At 57.9% G+C, this 23,593-nt stretch overlaps 1 protein-coding gene across 1 annotated transcript; it reads right to left on the bottom strand.

The window, feature by feature from the left end:
* Window positions 1-862: 862 nt before the first annotated feature.
* FOXO6 (forkhead box O6) lies at window positions 863-22,760 on the bottom strand. The gene is made up of 2 exons (XM_032247150.1): window positions 21,838-22,760; window positions 863-3,053 (listed from the first exon to the last, which is right to left on the bottom strand). The coding sequence occupies exons 1-2, from the start codon at window positions 22,249-22,251 to the stop codon at window positions 1,782-1,784; spliced, it is 1,686 nt and encodes a 561-aa protein (XP_032103041.1). The 5' UTR covers window positions 22,252-22,760; the 3' UTR covers window positions 863-1,781.
* Window positions 22,761-23,593: the final 833 nt, after the last annotated feature.

The raw sequence follows: 23,593 nt of genomic DNA, 5'->3' as shown, positions 1-23,593 counted from the left end.
GGCACCTTCCCTGACTCAAGTCCAAGATGAATGCTGCCCCATCATTCATTCATTCATTCCCAGGATAGCTCCTGATCTCCTCCTCCAATTATCACAGCTTTGGTCTATAATCTAGACCTGTTCCCCACTCTAAGGAGCCTCTAAGTTCCTTAAGGGTAGAGACTTTGTTGTTCTGGGGCAGCCTCAATGCTTAGTATAAGAACTTAATAGGTGTTCAACCACGTCCTCCTGGAATGAATGAGTGCAGGGCCTGTGCTGAGCACTTTACATACCTTTCCTCAGGCCTCACAGAAATTTATGAGATGGATGCTACTACTCCATGCTGTAGTCCGGAAAGACAAGGCTTCAGAGGTTGAAAATTTTCCCAAGGTCACACAGCTGGCAAATTGCAGACAATAGATTCCAAGAGCAGTCTGTGCACCTCAAAGGGTTCTCTTTTCACCATCTCTACCCACCTCCCCAAGTCATTTTCTCTCTCTGACCTTTTCTTATCTGTACAATGGGAACAGAACTCACGTCCAACACAGAGCCTGGCACTAAAGGTTCTCAGTAAATATTTGTGCATTCCCTCCCAATCTCTGAGGCTTATTTAGGATGTGTTTTACTGGGCCAAAACTTCCTGCATGCACGTGTTCACAGAAACAGGTGCAGAGCTCCACAAAGCACATCTTCAGTACGGGAAACTCAGTAGGCGCTTAACCAGTGTGTGCGGGACAGAGGAGCATTCGTGTAGCAAAGGCTGACGAGTACCCAGACACAAAGCCACAATAGTGACTCAGACACAGGAACCCTCCCCCTGCCCCCAAGTTCCCTGTCAATTATCCTCCCCTACCACTCCCCTCCCGCTAGCCCAAGGCGCGGGAAATATTTAAAACAATTTTATTCATGAAAATATGCTGTACAATGCACTCTACACAGCCTCGACACGGCACACACGCACACGCACACTCTTGACGGCACGGCCACGGTACACTGCCTACGATACGCGCCGGGGACGCCGCGCCCACCGCCCGCCCCGACCGGACACTTATAAATATGGGAGAAGGGCCAGAACTGGCGCGGAGAAAGGGGTGTCGGGGTTAGGGGTGGACCGGGCTGAGGCTCGCTGGAGAAGCTGAGACCAGTACTAGGGGGTAGGGCCGGCTGAAGAGAGGGACTGACTCCGACGGAGGCAGGGAGAAGCCAAGGCCGGCAGGGATGAGATGGGGAGGCTGAACTGTTGGGGTGGCGGTCGTCGGAGGGCGATTTGGGGGTGGAGGGCTGCTCAGGGTGGATGGATAGGTAGGCGTGAGTTTTCGGGAGAGGGCTGCTGGCTTCGGGTGGGTGAGACTAAGACCAGTGGGAAAGCGTGTCAAGTGGGAATCAGATGCGTGTTTGGGGTGGGCGCGGAGTCACGGCTAGGGCTCCGCAAATGAAACTGAAGATTTGGAAAAGCACCCTGGCACATCTCCTAGTTGGCTTCCCCGACCACGGTCCACACCAGGCGACCCACCCTGCTCCTCCCTACTCCGAGCCAGCCTGGAATTCAGCCTCCTCTCCCAGGCTTCCTGCCAAGGAGGAGGGGGCCGATCTCAGGAGTGTGGGCAGGAGCGCTGGGGTGCCCCGGCCCCTCCCTCCCCTTCCCCGGCTGCCGGCCTCCGTGAGGGGTCCCTAGCTGGGATGGGGCCGCCTCCTGGGTACTCCCGGGGAGCTGGAGTCGGGGGCGGGGGCCCGGGAATCGGGATGGGAAAACAGAGACCCCTAGGGGACGGGACGGGGCGCCCAGGGGCGGGAGGCGGCCCTCAGCCCGGCACCCAGCTCTGGTTGGGGGGCGGGGCCCCGGCCAGGCCCGGCGGCGGCGGAGGCAGGGCCGAGTCGAAGTTGAAGTCCATTTCGTCGCTGTCCATGAAGTCGTTGAGGATGATGGACTCCACGTCGCACTCGAGGCTCCCGCTGAACATGTCGAGGTCCAGGTCGGCTGGGAAGCGGTCGGGGGCGGCGCCTAGCGGCCCGGCAGCGGCGGCCGCGTAGGGCCCGGGCAGCGCGTCCAGCAGGAGGCCGCCGGGCGGGCCCCCGAAGGCGGCGGCGTGGCCGGGCGGTGCCAGGCCCGCGGCGCCCGCCTCGCCGGGCAGCGTCATAAGGCTGATGGGGTGGGCTAAGGCACTGCGCGAGGGCACGGGCGGCGCGTATGGGGCCGCCCCCTTGCCGGGGTAGGCGGTGACCGCGCCCGCCAGCGCCAGCTCCCCCGGCGCGCCCAGCACCGGGCCGGGCCTAGGCGCGGGCGGCGGCGGCGGCAGCAGCGCGGGCAGCGCCCCGGGGCGGAAGGGCGCGGCGGCCGGCGCGAAGCTGGCCTGCTTGTTCTCCTGAATGGTCTGCATGGGCAGGCGGCGCAGCGCGCCCAGCGCCGGCGGCCCGAAGCCCCCGCCCCCGCTGTAGGCACCGCCCTTGCAGCCGCCGAAGTAGGCGGGCGTCCCGGAGCGGGCCCGCGGCCCGTACGCGTCCTGCGCGCCGTCCAGCAGGCCCTCTGGCAGCCCCGCGCCGCCGCCGCCGCTGCCGTGCAGGCCCAGCGGGCCTCCCAGCTCGGCCAGGCGGGGCAGCTCCCCGGGACAGCGTGCGCCCAGCGCCGGCGACAGCGCGCTGGCGGGGCTCGGGTACATGAGCGGCGACGATGGCGCCAGGGCCTCTAGGGCCTCGTCGTCCTCCAGCTCGGCCGCCTCCCCAAGCAGGGGTCTCCCGCCGCCGCGGAAGTCGGCCCACGCCTCGTAGTCGTCGCTGGCGTGCGAGGCGGGGCTGGCGGCCCACTTTGCTGCGGCAGGCACCGGCCCCGGGGCGGGCGCGCCCGGGGAGTTGTCGTCCGGGCTTCGTTCGGGCGCCTGCAGCTGCTTCTTCTTGCTCGCCTTGCCCTTGATGCGCAGGAACTTGGCCCCGTTGTCCATGGACACGGCCCTGCGCCGCGGGGTCTTGCCTGTCTTTCCGCCCTCGGGGTTCAGCATCCACCACGAACTCTTGCCGGTGCCCTCGTTCTGCACGCGGATGAAACGGGTGTGCAGCGACAGGTTGTGCCGGATGGAGTTCTGTGGCCAGAGACAAGGGCGCGGGTGGGAGTTGGGGGTGAGGAGGCCATGGGGAAAGAGAAGATGTGATGGAAAGAAGAGGGGGAGGTAGGGAAGAAGATGAGGTAAGGGGGTTGAGAGGAGGGGACAGGTGTAAGTACCGGCTGGGACAAACCCAGAGTACCCACCCTCTGCCCCAGAACCGCACCCCCATCCCGCCCCACCCCCACACAGAGACTGCCCAGAGGGTGGGGGCCAGAACTCTGGTCCTAGCCTTTCCCTGGGGTCATGGCCAATCCTGTGGGTTACTCTGCGCCTGCGGGGGTCCTGCAGCTGGAAGCAGGACCCTCTCTCCTCAGCACAGCCGAGCCCCACTCGAGGCTAACCAGGCTGCCAGGGCCCCCAGCAGATTACGTAAGGGCTTATGCCGCCGCGGCTCATTTGTCCGCCCCCCTCCCTCCCCAGCCTGGCATGGCGCCAGGAGCCCGAAAACCCAGGGCTCCAGAAATCAATCTCGCGGTGACTGATTAAGCCCTGTTTAGAACTAATTGCTCTTTCGTGTGTGGGGAGAATAAATTACCTGCTTTAATTTCGTGTCTTTAAAATGCAACTGCAGGTAGAGAAGACTGTTAACCCTTTGCTGGGAGGGCCTGGCCAGGACAAGCAGAGTAGGCTGGGGGTCCCCAAGGTGGGTACAGGCCTGAGAATTTTCAGAGGTATCACCCTAACTCCTCTGAGCTGCTGTGAACTCCACAGAGGTCTTCGATTCCAGCAGGACCCTCAAAAGATGTCCTTTTGCCATGGAGACCTCAGCCTCCACCCCTGTTCAGTGCCCACCTTCAGGCCAGCTCAGGTCTCCTGCCTGTCCTTTGGGCTGCAGCCTGCCCTCTCCTGACCCACCTGCCTGCCTTCCAAGCCCCTTCCTGGTGGAGCCTTCAGAAAATCCCCACAAAGTGTGCGGCAAAGTCCCCATTCACACACCAGAAGACCTAGGCTCAGAGAGAGGAAGGGGATTGCCCAAGGTGGCCTAGCCTCTTCTGCTGTCCCTCGGTTCCTCCCTGGACTTCGCCTCTGCCACCTCTGCATATATCCTCTTTTTAATTTCTGCTGTGCCAGTATCTGGTGTTCCCCATGTCACTGCCTGATTTTGCCAGGCCTGTTCTGAGGACAGAGGAAGGCAGGGAGTCCACTGGCCCCACTGGAATCTGGAGTAGAACTCTGGCTGGGCCTGTCGCACCCCACCTCTGGAGCCTTTTACGTGGTGGCCTCAACCTCCTGGTCCAGGTACTGCTATGGAAACAGCAGGGGCTTGGGTATCAGAGGGCCAGGCAGGATGTCTGGCTCTTTGGCTGCCTAACTATATGACCATAAGCTGTTTACTCAGTCTCTGTGAGCCTCAGTGAATGACTCTGAAAAAGTGGGCTATATTCAGTAACTACCTCTTAAGGTTGTAAGATCATTACATGCGCACAAATAAGTGTTTGCACACCAGGTGTTTATAAACGTTGGTTATATCCTCATTCTGGCCAGAAGACCTCACCCCGTAGGTCTCCCAACAGACCTGCCCTGTTTCCATCTCTTTAATATCATGTCTTGAGTGCAACTGTGCTGGTCACCAACAACTCTGGGAAGCTGGCATTCTCCAATTTCATGCACTGGGGACCGGAGGCCCAGAGGCATGATGTAACTTCCCATGGCCCCACAGCTAGGCAACGATGCTGAGTATCACTCCATCCCTGCCCAGCTCATGGACCTGCTCTTAACCTGTGAATCCACCCAGCCACACTTATAGTCACTGCTCTGTGAGGGCTCTCCCTCCTGCCTCCTTTCCACCAGTCTCCGGGAGGAGGGGTCCTTCCTGCTGCCCAGGGTACCCTCCCACCCCTCACCCCCAGCTCCAGGCACCAACCTGATTCCTCAGGGCCCCAGGCTCCCTATCTCTGGCACTTTCTGGCCTTTGGAGGCAACATCTGGGACTTGCCAGCCTTGCCCTTCCTGATTCTCCTGAGGCCCTGAGAGGAGGGGGAGCTGGGCCCCTAGGGAGTGGTGCTCCCTCAAGTAGATACCCCCTTCCTGTTCCCACCCCTGCAGCTGGCTCCCCAGCCCCTCCCCCACACCTGTGTTCAGGCTCCTAGGAGGCCTCAGTTCTCCTCCCCCATAGGATTGTCTGGCTTACAAGAGGCTCCACCTCCCACCTCTTCACTTCTCCAGCTGGAGGTCACTCAGGCAACGCCACTTTATCAATGTCATTATGTTCTGGAGAAAGGACAGTTCCATGTACCAGCACCTAGCCAGCACCTGCCCATTCAGCCCTGGGCACTCTAAGGACTTTATCTCATGTCATCATTAGTTGAACTCCATACAAGTCAGAGATTGTGATCCCTGCCTCATAACAGGAGAGTAAGGCTCAGAGATGTTAAGTGAGTTGCCAAGGTCACACAGCTTAAGTGCTATGCCAGGTATTGATTTCAGGTTGGTCTTCTTTTTTTAAATTATTATTATTTTTATTTTTTTGAGACAGTTTTACTCTGTATCTCAGACTGGAGTGCAGTAGTGTGATCTCAGCTCACTGCAACCTCTACCTCCCAGGCTCAAGCGATTCTCCTGCATCTCCCGAGTAGCTGAGATTACAGGTGTGCCACTACCACCTTGCTAATTTTTGAATTTTTAGTAGAGATGGGGTTTCACCATGTTAGCCAGGCTGATCTTGAATGCCTGACCTCAGATGATCCACCTGCCTCGGCCTCCCAAAGCGCTGGGATTGCAAGTTGGTCTTTATTCTAAGTCTAAAGGTCATCACATTCTCCCATGGAAGAAACAGGTCTGAGAATCCCGAAGAATCTTAGGAAGCCAGTATCCAGTGCTCCTCAAACGTTCCATGTAAACCATTCCTAGAAGCTGGCAGCAGGGGAAGTCTGGGGGCATGCTGCGCAGGTCAGCATTTCCTGCAAGTCTAAGCTTCCTTTTTAGAATTCAAGGGAATTTTGCATATACTTCATAATCCATCCACATTTTCTTCATACATGTTATTCAAATATTTTAGATTACCACAAAGACAAGCCCGAGGCCTCTGAAGGTTTGTATCCTTCCCTGCTCTGTCCCATATCCAGCCAGGTACTCCTGGAGCTCAAGCCTCAGCCTGAAACCATGGCTGGCCCAACCCAGGGGGAAGAAAGCACTTGCCCAAGGCTGTCCGAGGCCTGGTGGCAGAGCAGGGACATGAGCCCAGGCTCCCGACCCCAGCTCAGTGTTCCTCTCACTCCACCAGGCCTGACCTAGGTGAAGTTTCTCCTTCTTTGGGGAGAAACCTCAGTGTCCTGAACTGTAAACTAAGGAGATGGTTAAGTTGTACTCGGGACCTTTTCAGTTTGACACTGAAAATCCTTAGAATCATTCAGTCCAGAGGTTTTCAAACATTTTTCTTAAATAGTGGAACTCTTCCTATAAGTGAGATTTAGTGCAAAATTTAAGCATTACAGACTCAAGCCATCAGGGTGGGGACAGGAGTACCTGGAACCCCATGCACTCAGAACCCTTCTTCACAGAAGATGAAGCTCCTGGGGAGGATTCTGCAGGCAAGATGGATGGGGTAGCCAAGGCACAGAGGGATGCCATGCCTTGCCTAAGGGCAGACGAGGTGGTTCAGAGCTGAGCGAGGACCTAGGCCTTTGACTGCTGAGCTGGGCTCTGAACCAGGTGTGCTGCAGGGCTGTGCCCCATGAGAGAAGCTCAGGCTTTGCAGCCTAGTCTGGCTCCTCAGGGCCCAGCCACCTGGTACCAATCAGAGCTGCCTGCCAGATCCAGTGGCAAGCACTGATCATAGCTCTGGCTCACACCACAAGGCCTCCTTGGGGGCCAGAGGCCATGGAGGAGGTGAAAGAGGCAGAAGAGGGAGATGCCTCTGCCAGGCAGCAGTAACCAGGGCTCCCTCTTAGAGTCGCCTAGCAACCCACCACCACAGCCACAGCCCTGGCATGCCCGGGCTCCCCTGGTGCCCAGAGCTAGGCCCAGCTTCTGGGGCCTCATGCCTCCCCCACCTACATCCAGAACTGGAGCATGTTGCTAGGGGAGTCAGGACCTCCCTGATTCAGGGCCCAAGGGAGACCATCTGGTGACAGAGAAAAGACAGTGGGTTACATCTCATGCCTACCTGTTCTCCCTCAGAACCTGGGCCAGGGAGCCCAGAACTCAGGGACTCCCCACCAAGGGAGGGGGCTAGAGTAGGGCTCTAGCATTGGAACTGGATTCCAGTTTCACCTCCATCACCCGTGAGTGCTGGACCCTGGGGCAAGATGCTTTCAAGCTCCAGTCCTCAAATGGCTCCCTGCTCCCTCCCTCGCTTCCTTACAGCACTCCACGTGGCAGCCAGGGTGACCCTCCAAATAAGCAGGATCATGTCCATTCCTGCCCAGATCCCTCCAACACCCTCCATCTCACTCAGAGGAACGACGGCCTTGCCATGGCCCACAAGACCCTCAGTGACTGTGCAGATGCCCCGCTCCATCCCTCCCCCCATCCTCAAACCTGCCAGGCAGGGTCCCGCCTGCCCCCAGATATCCACAGAGATCTTTTTTCTCCTTCGAGTCTTTGTTCAGATGTCACCTTTTGGAACAAGGCCCATCCTGACTGCTCTTAAAAACTGTTCTTCCCTGGAATTTCTTGGCCCCCTGATTCTGCTCTATGTTTTTCTAAAGCAATTACCATGTTCTAAATTAATACATTATTTGTCCTCCGTCTTTATGTTAGAATGTAAGCTTCATGAGGGCAGTGATTTTTATCCTTTTTTTTAACCGTACCTCATGCGTTTGGTACGTACTAGACACTTAAATGTTTGTCGAATGAATGAATGGATGGATGAATGAATGAATAAGAGAAAGTGGATGTAACAGGAGGAGTAATACTGTGTTGTAGAGAGAATTAAATAAGACTGGACAGACTGGCTGGCACATAATAGGGGCTTTTCCAAACTGGGCAGAAACAAGACACAGGCAGGGCGAGAAGCAGGCAGTGGGGCGAGAATGTCCACAGCAGTTTGATCCACTGAGGGGAGCCAGGGAGACGGGTAGGGCACCCGCTGGGGGTGGAGAGGTCCTAGGGCACACAATGCAGCTGCCTGCCCTCCCCAACCCTCACCTTGCTCCCCAGAGACACTTGGATAACCCAGGGCTAGCATACACCAAGGTCTCTCCTGGGCCAGAAGACACTCCAGGGGCCCCAGTGGGAACAGAATAACCTCGTCCTTGCTGATGGCGCCTCCCTCATGGACAGGGTCTGATCCATTTGGTGGTGGCAGCTCATCTATCCAGCAGGACACCCTCATCTATTCCCGGGACGCCCTTCACCCACGAGCAGTAATGCATTCACCTGACAGCACAACCCCATTTATCCAGCACACCAGTCTCATTTATCCAGCAAGTACAACCTCATTTGCTAACAGCACTCCATTCACCTGACGGACCCCCTCATTTATCCAGCAGGACACCCTCATTTATCCTCCAAGTCGGACACTCTCCTTCTTCCTGTGGTGTGGCTATGTTCTCTGACAGCGCAACCTGACTGATCCAGCAGGACGTCATCTCTACTCCAAGTACACTTCATCCCCTGACAGTACAACCTCATTTATCTAATAATGCAGCCTCACCTTGCCTCCAAATACCACCTCATTCCCTGACAGTACAACCTCGTTTATCTTCCAGTACAACCTCATTTCTCCTCCCAGCACAGCTTCATTCTCTGACAGCTCAACCTCATCTAATCTTACGTCTCCAGCCAGGGCCAGCCAGATCTCTGTAGGCCAAAGGAGAGCGTAGAGAAAAGAGAGGTCCCCTCATTTGCTGTCCCACACCTACAAGGGCTGCCTGGTGCCATAACTACCTCCAATTTCTCCAGGCCCAGAAGGGGCCATGGACTTTGAGTTCTAGGCTGCTTGGCTGAGCCAGAACTCTGCTATTGCTCTGCCTCCTGTTCTGTCCCTACTGTGGCTACAGAGGGCCCACAGGATGGATTCTGGGACATGGACTCATGGTCTCTGTACCAATTTCTTTTTTTATTTTTATTTTATTTATTTATTTTGAGCCAGGGTCTTTATTTTTTTTATTTTTTGCCAGAGTCTCCGTCTCCCACCCAGGCTGGAGTGCAGTGGTGCAATTATAGCTCACTGGACCTTCTACCTCCTGGCTCAAGTGAGGACCCTCTACCTCCTCCTCCCGCCCCAGCCTCCTGAGTAGCTGGGACCACAGGTGTTCGCCACCACACCCAGCTAATTTATATATTTTTTGTAGAGACAAGGTTTCTTTATGTTGCCCACATTGGTCCCGAACTTCTGACCTCAAGTCTTCCTCCCGCCTCGGCCTCCCAAACTGCTGGGATTACAGGTGTGAGTTACCATGCCTGGCCATCTCTGTGCCATCTTCTCCTGATCCTGGGCAGTGGGGCTGGGGGAAGTTACCTTTCCTGGGGCACATTCAGTGGTGTGTTGGCAAATGTTTAACAGCCAGCTCTTCTGGAAGTTTAAAAAAAAAACAAAACACCTGCTTTGATTTGTCGCTTTTGCTGCTTTCTGTGGAATGGATACTCACATCATAGCCAGTTTTAAGCTGCCACATGACGTCACTGAATGCAGAAATGGGAGGAAGTGTGCACGATCAGCCCCCATGAGCCAGTGCAAGCCAGCTCCTGCACACCACTGGCATGTGATCCAAATGCTGAAGCCAGAAAAGGGCACCACCCACTACATGCCCAGCATAGGCTAGGCTCCTTTAATCCTGGTAACCATCCTGTAAGTAGGTACTGCCATTTTACAAAGGGGGCAAACTGAGGCTCAGGTAGGTTAAATGACTCATGAGGCCACAAAGCTGGGAAATGATGGAGCCAGGCTTGGGTCTTAGGGATATTGGATTCTAAAACCAGGGCTCTTCCCACACCCAGCCCTAATGTGGCAAGGGACACTCTGCTCTCCTGTCCACCCCAGTGGCCACCTCCACCTTGACGCTCAAGCCCCAAATCTCCTAGCTTTCATCAGAGAGAGGAGACAAGCACTGTGCCCCACCTACCACCAATCTTGTGCTACCTCCTGGCCTCCGTGGCACCTGGGGTCTTCCAGGATCCTCCAAGTGTGGCCCTGGGTCTTGTGTCCACCCATTGCAGCCCAAGCCCAAGATCAGGTGTGGATGCCTGTCCAGGTTCCACCACAGTCAAAGGTTCAGCCCAGCCCCTCCCTCAGGAGACTAACCCTGACTACCTGATGGGGACAATGACCCAGCACCTGTTGTTACTGCAGTGACCACCTGCGGGACTGTGGTAAGGGAGGGCTCCGATCCCCTCTATGACTCCCATTTCCTCCTTCCCTCCTGTCCTTCCTTCCTGCATACAGAGAGGTCAAAGGAAGGGGACAAAATCCCACTTCATCCATGTGACCGTGGGCCTCCACTATAATGGGGACTACAATCCCAACATCCACAGGGACATATTGGACCTTGGATGAGATCCTGGATGTCAAGAATGGCATCCCTTTCCTGTCTCAGAGCTCCAGGAGCCTCCCTGTTCCACCCCTTGCCCCCACCCCACTCTGGGGCTCCAGCCTGGAACACACATCTGTATTAGACAGAGCCACAGACTCCCTGAGAGTCACTTGCCCTGCCATCTGAGGTAAAGTTCAGGTTCTCGGTCCAGGCTTCTCCCTGGTGAAAGAGGCGACCTGAATGATGCCAGGGACCTGAGGCCATGTGCAAATCTTCGGCACGAGGGTCTGCCGTGCAGAAGGGATAGAAGGCAGGTGGGGGCACAGGGCCACAGATGTCTCCAAGTGAGTGGGCTCAGGATCAGCAGTGGATCCCAGAGTGGGCAGCCCGGGGCCAGGAGGAACCAATAGCCAAAGCAAAGCACGAGGCTCTGGCACCCCCCCAGAGAAAGCAGAGCCCACACACCCAGGCTGGGCAGCAAATAAACCACCAACAAAAGTCCAGCCTCGCACTGCTCCAATGACCATTCTTGTAACCCATGGGCTTGGGTCCAATCCCAGACTGATAGTAAAGAGCCCTCTGATGTCCTCCAACCTCATCACCTCCTTCCTTCAGGACCATCTGGGCCTCCAGCTACCTTGGATGTCACCATCCCTGTGCCTTTGCAAACTACTCCCTTTACTCTTGTCCCTCTCTCTGCTCTACCAGTTCCTGTTCTTCCATCAAGGCCAGCTCTGTGGTACCTTCCTCATCCCCTAGGCAAAGATAGATGCTACCACCTCAGTGCTCCTGCAGAGATCTAACAGCAACCAGAGTAAAATCGTGTCTGAGCCGGCCTCCCTACTTGAACTTTGTAGGGCAATCCTTGGCTCACAGAAAGTCAACAGATAGGATGGAACCCTCAGCAGCTGTGAGCTGCTCAGGCCTGACATTTCTGTGTAGTTTCTGTTCAGCCAAATCTCAGGCCAGATCTCCAAGCCTTGCCCTCCCCCTACCAGGGTCCTGTGTGACCCTCCTCCCTGATGCTTTCTCCTGCAGCTCCTGCTGCTTCTGCCACCTCCCTACTTGTCCTCAGTACTTCCTGCCTCATTGGGAAAATGAGGCAGTGAGGGGAGAAGGACTGCTGCTTCTGAGATATTGACCACGTGCTGCCACTCAAAAATTATCAGCTTATTGTAACAACTCTCTGGTTGATTTTTGTATCTTTCTAACAACCCTCTCGTTGATTTATCATCCCCATTTTCCAGATGAGAAACTGGAGCTCCCAAAGACAAACTGACTTGCCCAAGGTTGCATAGTGTAAGTGGTGGTGCAGGAATTTGCACCCATGGCCCTTGCTCTTCCTCCTGCCCTGAAAAACCTCCAGAGAGGAGCCAAAGCCAAGCAGAAGCTCTAGGGTGAGCCTTGGGCTAGGGGCAGGGGACTGTCCACACTGGTTCAGCAACCCCCTCACAAACCTTCCTTCATCCAGGATTAAACGGAATTCCTAAATGCAAAGCATTCAGACTTTTCCATCTCTCCTCTCAGTCTGAGCCCCTCCCTCCCTCTGCAGGCAGCACCTCCCCACTCCCCTGCCCCAGGCCCTGGGAGCAGCTGCAGTGACCTCACTCAGCCCTGCCCTGAGCCCAGCTCTGGGGAGGGCCCAGCAGCTGTGCCCCAGCCCTGCAGGCTGGCTCCTGGGGGAGAAAGAGGAAGAGTAGGCATGGTGCCAAGAGAACCATCTGCTCTCCCAGGGGCATGGCCACCCACACAGACACTGGCCTTGCCCCCAGGATCTGCCCTTGGCCCTCTGTCCCCACGCCAAGGGGCTCCAGGAGCCCAGGGCGGCCCATCCAGACCACGGCACCAGCCCTCATCTGCCATCTGTCTTCTAGAGACTGAGAGATCCTTGCAGGACATGTTGGAGCACTTGAATGTCCACTGAAAAATGAACAAGTGCTCAGAGTAAGCCCTAGGGGCAGAGGCCAGAGGCCAGGGTAGGGTGTACTGAGCACTGCCTGCCCCAGCCCCAGCCCTGTCGGGCTAAGAGCCCTCAATCCCTTCCCCGGGGCCCTCCATCTCTGCACATCTGTTCAGCTGGCAGGTGCCTTAGGCAGAGGACAAGCCCCTTCCCCTAGGGCCCCAGCTCAGGTTACATGAGGAGGAGGAGGAGACCAGCTGAGGACAGAGGGAGGGGACAGGGGAGAGAAGGAAGAGGCCTCACAGCTTCCCAGAGTGTTGGGGGAGGGGAACTCAGAGAAGGAAGGGCCATGCCCAAGGTCACACAGTTTGCCAGTGGGGCAAAGAGGAGCCAGTGTCCAGGGGCAGACAGTCCTGGGCTCAAACATGACCTTAAACAAGACATTTCCTTCACCTGTGAAAATGGGGCACCTAAAACGGCCTGCTTGTCATCCAAGGCCTTGGAGAAGGCTCCGGACGCCAGAAAGCAGCTGGCCCACCTAAGGGCAGGAGGGAGCTTGGACATCCTGAATATGTGACACCTCGATCTCAGGGACAGGAAAGGGAGGCATTCGAAGAAAGACTCTATTATCCTATTTCGTAGAGGAAGAAACTGAGGCTCAGAGTTACCCAAGGCTACGAAGAGGGTAAGCAGAGCTAGGTTCTGCCCTCCTGTTTGCCTCCAAGACTCCTAACCACAAGGCTGCACCTTACCTGAGGGATTCTCAAGGCACCGAGGGGTGCTCCCTATGCCAGGCTTGGCATTGGGGACTCTTTGGGCCTCTGCCCTATCTCAGGTTCATTTTCTCCCCTGGACCCCAGTAGCAGGCCAACACTGGGTGCCTGGGCCAGCCTCTCTCTCCTGTCCACTCCCCACAGCACCTTGAGTGATCCCTGCCCATGTCATTCCCATTGAGGGTTTACACTGAGAAGCCCAGAGCCTGGGTTGGTCTGCTTTGTCTCCCTTCCCCTCCTCTACCTCCAAACACTCACAGCTCATTATCTGGCCTCCCAGCATGACCCTGAGCAGCTTTTACCCGGCATCAGAGTCAGTGTCCTCATTTTATCTCCCTAGCTTGACCCCTGCAGGCTGGGATCTCAAGGTCAAGGAGCCAGTCCAGTCCCCACCCAGCAGCCCTGCAGAGTAGGTACCCAGTGAATGTAGCCCTGGATCACAGGGAATGGAGGGAGCGGCCTCAGCCCTGGGGTCTGCAGATCAGGGGAACATTAGGCTGGTCTGCCCCGGTCCTCAGGGAGCTCTCTATCTGGGAATGCGAGGCAGGGATCCCAGAGCCATTCCCCAGGCTAGCAGCCTGAGGGCCAAAATCCAAGGGAGAGCAGAGAGACAATGACTGGGAGGGGGAAGGGAAAGAAGGGAGGAAGGTCAGAGCTCTGGCCTAGGGTGGAGTTAGCCCTGGAGAGTTTTCGTTTTTCTGCCACTAAGAGTAGGCTACTCTTCAAGCTGCTTACTTTTCTCATTCTCCTTCTCACCTACAAAATGGGGAAAGTAACCCTACCAGCTTCACAGGGTTGCTGGGAAATTAAATGAAAGAATGTATGTAATGGCACATGGCAGGTTGAATCCTGAGCTAGAATAGTTCAGTGTGGGTAAGGCAAGGGTCAGAAGATGGGAGGATGGCTGGAGAGGTTGACTAGGGCTGGTGGCCAGGCCTTGAGTGTCCTACTGAGGCCCCAGGACTGGATTAAGCAGCTATATACACACTCCTCTTCTCTCATCCACCGTATGGGGAGCTCTCCAAGCAGGGGCTGTGACTCTCAGTTTCTTCACCATTCCAGTTCTAGAGAGGCTTCCCGAGTATTTACAACCACATAGACTCTGGCCTTGCCCCCAGGGGCTGCCTAGGGTTCTCTGCCCTTTTGCCAAGGGACTGCAGGAGCCCAGGGTAGCCCTCCCTCCCTCCTGCAGCAAAGGCTCCTAGTGGCAAATCATATCAGCCCTGGCTGTGGCTCCATTCTCTTCATCCACATCCTATACAGCGTGATTTATAAGCCATGGGGTGGCTGCGTGATGTTGATGTGGTGGCCCAGTCCCTTGGTGCTGACTGCCTGGGGTTCAGATCTCTGGAGGACCCAAAAGGAGCAAGGAGGAGGGGCATAGCCTCAACCTGGGCAGCCTGCTTGGGGAAGAAGCTGGTCCACACTGGGAGGAGGAGATGAGGAGACAGGCAAGGGGCCAATAAGCCGTCCTCTAAGGCGTTGGTTCAGAATGACCTCTCACTAGCCATACACAGATTCCAGAGCCCACCTGCTGAGAGCCTGATTCAGAGGGTCTGAGCTGGGGACTGGAAGCCTGTGTTGTCGGAAAGCTTCTAGGTGACTGATCATCAGCCAGGTTGCAAACAACTGAGGACTTGAAGCAGGAATTCTCAGTCAAAAGTGCTGGGTTCCAGAATCAACTGGATGGTGGTCTTTGTTCAAACCACCCAAGACCCCGCCTAGTTTCTGAGGTGCATCGGAGGGATCGGCCAAGGAGAATCAACAGATGCCTTGGTGACCGTGTGACAGCAGTGGTGGGTGTGGGTTGAGAACTCCAGTGTCAGGTGTGAAGGTGGCAATGCCAGAGCAACCTGGGATCAGAGGAAGCAGGAAAAGTGGGAGGAAGGCAGGGCCTGGACAAGGCGGGCTGAGGGCCTATGGGTCCCAACAGAGCAGTTTGGACTTGGTTGGCTCCCAGGTGAACTGAGGAGCCCAGGAGGGTTCTGGAGCAGGAGAGCCTGGGGGCAGGAGGGCTGGCTGGCTGGCATGTGGAGCTGACAGCACCAGCATGGGGAGATGGAGAAACGTGGCAGAGACAGACGGGTCTGTGGCTAAATCCAGGCTCTGCCTGTCCCAGCTATGCTGCATTGGCCAAATGACTTCATTTTTCTGGTCCTCCATTTCCTCAACTGCAAAATGGGGTTATTAATGTGTACCTTGCAGGATCCAGGGAGGGTGAAATGAGAGAATTTATGTGAACTGCCCACTGACTGCCCTGTACCCAGACATCAATTCTCTTACCTCTCTTTCTCCTTTCCATAAGAGGCACCCCGACTTAGAGACCAGAAAGGTTTCTCTCTGCAAAGAGGGAGGCCCTGGGGGGAGGGTGTGGGAGGCCCCTCCCCCACGCACCACCTGGCCCCCCTCCCACCTCCACATATGGGTTGGGGGGTGGGGAGAGGCAGCAAACAGCCAAACCCTCCCAAACAGGAGTTGGTTTCTATAGCAACCAGGGTGCCAGGAGAAGGGGGTGCTCCAGATCCAGCTGTCCCCCTGAGAGCCCTACACAGGCCCTAGAGCCTGAGCTCATGCCCACCCAACACCCTGAACCCCCATCTGCCCGCTCTGGCGGCCAGCTGGAACTACCATAAACACTCCTTTCATTGTACCCAGAGCATATTTGCCACCTGGGTACTGCCACAGACAGGACAGGCATCTTTAAACAGGAGTCCCAAGTTCAAGTTCACCCACACCTGTACTCACATAAGCCCACCTGGAGGAAGTCCTCTCAGTACTATGTGCCCCCTGTCCAATGAACCCCTCATGGCTCCTAGAACTCGTGGGTTTGTAAGTTACAGCACTGAACCTATCAGAGACGGAGTTAAGGCCCTTTGGACACAGATGAAAACACAGAACCAGAACAGGAGAGAGCTTTGCTCCAGCTCACACATGTACTGTATCAGGTTCCCTACAGGTGTTCTGTCCAGCCCCTACCTACTCCTGACTCCACAGCTGACTCCAAATGATGCCAAACGGCTGGACTAGGACACCCTGTGTGATGCTGAAAGGGGATGGAACACTGCTGTGGAGAAGGAAATAAGTCCTAAAAGCTTTACGACTCATCTAGCAGCCAGGCATGGTGGCTCATGCCTGTAATCCCAGCACTTTGGGAGGCTGAGGCAGGTGGATCGATTGAACGCAAGAGTTCAAGACCAGACTGGACAACAGAGGGAAGACCTCTGTCTCTACAAAACAAAAAATTTTTTTTAATTAGCCAAGGTGGGATGACCTATGCCCATGGTTCTAGCCACTCAGGAGGCTGAGGTAGGAGGATAACTTTAGCCTAGGAGGTCGAGGCTGCAGTGATCTATGCCACTGCACGCCAGCCTGGGTGAAAGAGTGAGTCCTTGCCTCAAAAAAATAGAGACTTGTCTTCCAACAGAATGGTTAATCCCAGACAGGGTGAGTTTCCAGTCACCAGGAGTGTGTTAGAGGGGGTGAGCTGGGGAGGAGGCAGGGGTGTGGAGACTGGGCTCCAGGATTCTCCAGCTCTTTGGAGAGCCCAAGTCTGATTTGAACTCGAGGGGGCAGGCACCAATGTATAGGCAGGCCCAGCCCCACCCTCTCCTGTTTCCCAGGCACGCCCACGCCGGGTAAGCTGCAGTTGGGAAGTGGATCTAGTGAGTCCCTGGGAGGTAAGGGAGACAGGTGAGGAAGGGGCTCCCCCTGCTGTAGCTGATACACCCACATCCCAGTACTTGACTACCCCTCAACCCTCACAAGTCACAGACAGGACCCCATGTGGTGGTTACCACTAGCTGCTACTCAAAGACCGGGAAGGCAGGCTGCAGGGAACAAGCGCTGAACCCTTTCAGAGTCCAAAACAAGCCCTTTCCTCTAGCCCCCGCCCCACCTCAGTCCTACCCAACAGCTCAAAAGCTTCAGCTTGGGGTCCACTTCCCAGGTCCACCACTTCGGAGGTAGCGACCTCAAGGCAAGTCACTTCCTCACCTGAAACACAGGAGTGCCAGCCCGCCTTGGTGGCGGTGAGGGTCTGATGGAGTGCTCTGGGCCACCCCACCGGGCGCCTCTGTCCCGGCCACCTCAGCCCTCCAGCCCCTCTGGCAGGGCCTCTCCAGTTCCTCAACCTCCCTGCTCCCTCGAGTCAGCCCCTTGGCTGGAGCCCTCAGGGCCTGCAAAGAGGGGCCCCCACAGACCCGCAGAAAGTGGGGGGTGGGGGCACTGAACTTTTGAACCCGCAAACCCCCCGCGCCGTTCATTACCTTAACGCGAGTTAAAAATAACCGTCTCATCTCTTTAAATTAGTCTGTCTGCAATTACCGCCTGGCACGGCGCTGCCCGCCATCGTCCCGCTGGAGCGGCGCCAGGTGGCAGGCGGGGCCCTCACCCTGTCTGTCGGTCTGTCTGCCTCCTGGCCCCCTCCTCTCCCGCCGCGTGGCTACCCCAGGGGCCTCCCTGAGCCCCGCCTCCTCAGCTCCCCAAGTTGCCCGGGGTGTGGCGGGGGCGGCTGCCATGGGGCCGGCAGGGAGTGAGGGGTTCCGCGGGGAGCCGAGCGGGGTGGGCCCCCCTAGCACGGCGGCGGGGGAGGGGTGCCGGGAGGCCCGGGAAGCCGGAAGGGCCCGCAGCGCGCCAGCGCTCGTGGGTGGGTGTGAGCAGGTGGCCGTGGGAGTCTGCCGGGCGTGCCAGCAACTGTGCCAGGAGCGGCTGGCACGGGCTCGTGCCCAGGAGGCGGGCAGCTGCCAGCCTCTCTCCCCACCCCCCCCCCCCGCTTATGCAGTGAGGGGGGTGTCCTCACCCCCCAACCGGGGCTCACACCGCCTCCTCCCGCACCCCCATCAGCCCTTGGGGCTGGGGATCCCCGGAGGACAAAGGAGGAGGAGGGAGCCCTGCTGGAGCAGGCTGGTGGGAGAGGAAGGGGGTGGCTTCAGCTGACAGCGCTGCTCAGGGCTGTAGCAAGACCCTGCCCCTGGCCTCTCAGATCAGTCCCTCCCTTCCAGCCCCACCCCACCTGGAACTTACTGGCCCAGATGGGGGTGGCGCCACCCCTCCTGATCCCACCTCTCATCAGCCAGGCTGCTCCCTCCCCTGGGAGAGAAGGGAAGTCCCCATCCACTGTGCTTCTTCTGGGGACAGAAATGGGAGGCGCCCATGCCTGGCCTGGGAGCTCCCAATGGAGCTGGCAGCCAGGAAACACAAAAGCAGGCAGAACAACTCCAGGGGTGCTAAGTGGAAGGAGCGCCAGAACTCAGAGCAGCCTGGAAGGCTTCCCGGAGGAGTCCAGGGCCAAGGGAAAGTGAGACTGGAGCATCTGAGAGAAAGTAGGAGGCTCTACCTGGATATTCACAGTCTTGGGACACTGTAGATGGAGACGGACCACCTATCCAAGCCTCCATCCTAAGCCTGGAGGGGAAGACAACCAGCCCCTTTGGTTGGGTTCCCAGTAATGAGCCCAGGCTCTAGGCCTCAGCCTGGTCTGGGTATCCCACACTTGCTGCTGGTCTTGTCTTCTCCAATTCCAGTCCTGCACCACTTAGCTACCTCCCTGCATCACAGATGTGAACACAGGGATAAGGCCACACATGTCAGCCCTTCCTGATCTGGCCCATTTTACCCTTGCCGTGCCACCTCCCTGCCATGCTTGGACACCCTCGGTTCGAGCCTGGCACACCCAGATTGTCCCCCAAATCAGACATGCACAATTTCACCTCCCTGCCTTTGGGAATGCAGTCAATACTTCCTGGAAGACTGTATCTCCCAAATTCTCCCTTCCCTGATGAAGGCAGCGCAGACCAAGTGCCACCTCCTCTGTGAGGACCTCCCTGGCTCCTCCAGGGTATCTAACTCCCCTTTACCGCAGCCCTCCCCCCACCCCCAACCTTTCCTATCTACAAAACACAAGGCCTGGGTGTGGAACTGGCTGAATCCTGATCATTCTGAAGTAGATCCAATCAATGCCTTCTCCTTCAGTCCCCCACCCCATCTAACATAGGGTTGGGTACACCCCAGGGATCCAAGTGCAATATGTTTGTAGGGGAGGAGAATGAGGAGAGGTCTGGCACCCCAGGCCTGGCACCTGATGTGCTCTGTGTGTCAACCTATGCCTGGATAGGAGTTGGGATACCTCTTTCACCAGGTCCCTGGAGAAAATGACTGAGAATGGGGAAGGGGCGCAGTGCAGGAAGCTCCAGGAATAATCGGGAAGGAGGCTCCCTGGGGAGCTGGGTAGAGGGTGAGGTGGAAGGGGACAGCATGGGGCAGACCCCTTTTCAGTGCCTGAGTGGTCTCTGCCAAAACCTAGATAAGGAGCCCAAGCCTGAGGCTCCCTCTTCAATGCCCAGCCTGTGACTGGGAGCCCAGGCGCAGGGAGTATCGGTGTGTCCCTAGCGGTGTGGTGCAGTGGAAACTGCATCCAATGGGCAGACGGGAGGCCTGGGCCCTCATCCAGGGCCTGCTGCTAGTTGATGCCCTGGCAAGACTCCTATCCCCTTCCACAGCCTCAGTCTCACCGTCTGAGAAATGAACTCATGGAACCAAATTATCTCCAAGCACATTCTCAATCATGTTTTAGGATTTATACTTGCCCATATTCAAAAGCCTTCCATGTGCCCCTCCCACCCCCAGTTGCCAGCAGGACACTGTTCCAGAGGTGCTTGGGGACCCTGGAGGTAGATATACATAGGTTGGATTCCAGCTTTCCCATCTACTAACTGTATGACCAGTTCACGTCTAAATACGGACCTCAGTGCCTTCCTTATAAATGATCACAGTAAAACTACCTCAGGGACTGCTGAGAGCACTAAAGGAAGATGTGTGAAGGTGTCTCTCACAGAGCTTGGCCCCAAGACCTTCGATGAACGGCAGTTCTCCCCTGACTTCCAGCGTCATGTCCCCTCTTCCCATCTTTCCCCATCCTGCCTGATTCAGCAAGCTCAGCTGGAGCTACACCTCCTGCAAGAAGCCCTCCCAGCCCTCTCTGGCCCAATGTACTGTCCCCTGCCTCAGCATCCTGCACCATCCACTCAGTTCCCCACTAGACACACACAGGTGGCTTCTTGCTGTCAAGACTGTATGCTGGGTGCTGTGGGCACAGCATAGCTCTGACACTGCCACTGTCTTCCAAAAACAGGGCAGAGAGGGGAAATGAGACAGAACACAAATGACTAAAACTCGCTACCAGCAGGGAGAGGGCCAGAGAAGGGGGAGTCCTAAGCTAGCTAAAAAGGGTTAGGGAAGTCTTCCTGGAAGAGGCATCTGAACTCTGTACCCTTGAGGACAGTGAACATATCTACAGGGAGGAGTAGGTCAGGGCATAGGGAGCAAGGAGGTGAGAGCGATTCCCAAGCACAGGATACACTTGGGAGAAATGTGTTCTGGTGGGGGTTTAGCCCAAGTGGATGGGAGAGGGGACATGGAAAGAGACCCTGGACTGCTGCCCCCAACTGTGTTTCTGCCCCATCATGGCTGGTGAGGGACAGAAGCTGCCAGCACTAACCCTGAGAGCTATGGGCTCCCAGAGCAGGACACCCTGACTCTACAATGCTGCCCCTGGGCATCTAGAGTTGTTCATGCCCACAAGTCTCCCCTCCTCCACTGGCACACCTCCTTCCTCTGACCCAGCATGGAGGCACCACAGGGCACAGCCCCCTCCCTTGATATCCCTCACAGAGGCCACCCCTCCCACAGGGAGGCCAACAACTCACCTCCTAGGCAGAGGCACCCCTCCAGCCTCCTCTCCCCCAAAGGCATAGACTATCACCACTCTCCAACAAGATGGCCAGGAGAGGAGCTGATCGCGAGAGGCCACAATCCAAGCAAGCCCCTGTCCCCTCCTAAGATGGCTCCCCCCTTTCTACTGGCTGGCACGGAGGCCTCCCTGGGGTACCCCTGTCCCTCCCCCAGGCCCTAAATGCATCTGGACTGAGACAGTCAGGGAAGTGGAAAAAAGCAACCTGGGTGGGCATGGACAAATCCCCAGCTCTCAACACCCTGTCCTCACACCAGCAGGGGTCATCACCAGTGACCCTCATCCTGATCTAGGTAAGGAGGGGCGGCAGCCACCCCACGGAGAACTCAGATCTCAGGTCACCTGCCGAGTTCCCCACCCCAGGCTGGTTAGTGCTCTAGGGTGAACTCTGGTACCACAAGAAGAACTATGGGCCCATGGTCACACTCCTCACCCTGGGGACAGCTCCAGGAAGGGCAATGATAGAGATTTGGGAGGGAAAGCCGGCATTGGCCCCAAGTCATTATTCCAGCACTCTAAGAAGGGTGCTACGGAGGAAAGGGTAAAACAAGAGTCACACAAAGCAGACTAAGGGGAGGAGGGAGAGGTTCCCCAATGTCCGCGGCCTGGGAATGGGCTCCTCTGCTATGCCCCCAAGGACAGGGTGGGGACGTTCCTTGGGGACGCCTCAAAGCGACAGTCCCTTGTCACCCCACCAGACCTCCCATCAGGCAAGGGAGCATGCACACAGCTGCTCCCAGTACGCCCCCGCCTGTCCGCTGGCCGGCTCCACGCCCTGGGCGCACACTCTGTGACCCCTGGGGGTGCCAAAGAGCCCTCCTTCTGACGGCCCGCCTGGAGCCCAGCGCACCTAGCAGCCCCTGGAAGCCCCAGTCGGCGGCCCCAGTCGGCGTCCCCAGCCCCCTCCCCAGCCGGACGCCCCCACCTTCCAGCCGGCCGAGCTGTTGCTGTCGCCTTTATCCTTGAAGTAGGGCACGTAACGGACCATCCAGTCGTAGATCTGCGAGAGCGTGAGCCGCTTGTCCGGGGCGCTCTCGATGGCTTTGGTGATGAGGTCGGCGTAGGACAGGTTCCCCCACGCGTTCCGCCGGGAGCTCTTCGCTTTCCGCAGCGGTCCGACCTCCGAGCCCAGGGGCGGCGCTGGGGCCATAGCCGGGGCCGTTGCCCGGCGCTCCGGCCCGCAGTCCTCGGCGCCCTCGGCCACCCCTGCGCCCAGCGCTCCGTCCTCGTCGCCAGCCAAGTCGGGCTGCGGCAGGGGCCAGGTACACGAGCGCGGCCGGCTCTGCGGCGCGAAGTCCGGGTCCACGTCCACCTGATGCGCTCGCAGCTTCGCAGCCATGGTCCCGCCCGGCTCCGGCGAGGAGGGGAGGGAGGCTCCACGGAGGGTGGGCGGGCGGCTCCGGGATCTGCACGCCCCGGGGAGGCCCGCGGGAGGGGTCTCTGGCGGCGCTGTCTCAACCGCGGGGCGCCATGGGCCGAGACGCGGAGGTAGGGGGCTGGACGCGCTGGGGAACACGAAGGGAGGGAAAGACCTGGGCAGTGAGGGGGCGGCGGCCGGGGAGCCCAGCGGGCACACACCTCGCCCAGCCCGGCTTCTAGCACCTGCCGCCTGCCTGCGCCTGCAGCCACCACCGCCACCGCCGCTGCCGCCGCTCCCCGGGCGCCGGCCCTGCGCACGGGCCCCGCTCTCCCGGGACGAGGCCGGATTGCACCATGCCGGAGCCCGAGCCGGTGCCGGAGCCCGAGCCGGTGCCTGAGCCCGCGCCGCCGCCGCCCGGTGAATGCCGCCGCCGCCGCCGCTCCGGCTCCAGCGCCAGCTCCCGCGCCTGCCGCGCTCAGCGCCGGCTGCACCTCGGGATGGGCGGGGGACGGAGAGGGGGCGGGCCCGGCGCGGGAGGGGGCGGGGCGTTTCGCCTGCGGCCGCGAAACCCTCGACCAGCCCAGATGCCCCGCCCGCGGGCTGGGAGACTGGACGCGGAGCTCGCAGCTCTGGGCGACCCAGCCGCAGCCCCTGCAAGCAACAGCGCCGCCTACGGAGCAGGGGCGGAGCGGCGGGCGCGACCCCGCCCCCTGCTCGGCGCGGAGGGGGTCTAGGGGGCGGGGCCCCAGCGTTCCAATTGGTCCGTGGCTGGACTGTCCCGCCCATGGGCTCGACAGGCTCCCTCCCAGAAGCGCGTCACCGGTTATTGTTACAACCTGGGGTTTCCCGGGGCAACGGGGTGGGCGGGGCTCAGGGCACTGGCCCCGCCTTCTACTCGGGAGAGGAATGCCCGCCCTCTGTTTCTAGACCCCCCTGACGTTCCCAAGTCACCGTTCCAGGAACCTGAGAGGGAAAATGATCGAACTCTCTACTCTTTGTGCCCTGGACTGGGCTGGGGAAAAAGAATGGGTCAAGAATACCTGGTTTCCTAGGCCAGGCTTTGCCACAATTCTCGCTCCTCCATCCGCAAACGTGTTCTTCATGGTGCCTGTGGGCATAGTTTGAGAGCTCCAGTTCTCAAAGTTTAACGCGGAGCGGAATCATCCCCTACAGCTTGTTAACATTACTGGACTCCAGCTCCAGATTTTCCGATTCGGCAGGTCTGTATTGGGGCCCCAGACTTTGCATTTCTAACCAGCTCCCGGGTGATGCATGAGGGACCGCACTTGCAAACCACTGTTGTAGAGTCTGCAGGAGATCC

The sequence above is a fragment of the Sapajus apella genome, unplaced genomic scaffold, assembly GCF_009761245.1.
Source record: "Sapajus apella isolate SASKATOON/1434 unplaced genomic scaffold, GSC_monkey_1.0 scaffold62, whole genome shotgun sequence".
Lineage (NCBI taxonomy): Eukaryota > Metazoa > Chordata > Mammalia > Primates > Cebidae > Sapajus > Sapajus apella.
The sequence above is the reverse complement of the archived record's forward strand: the minus strand, read 5'-3'. Positions and strand labels throughout refer to the sequence as shown.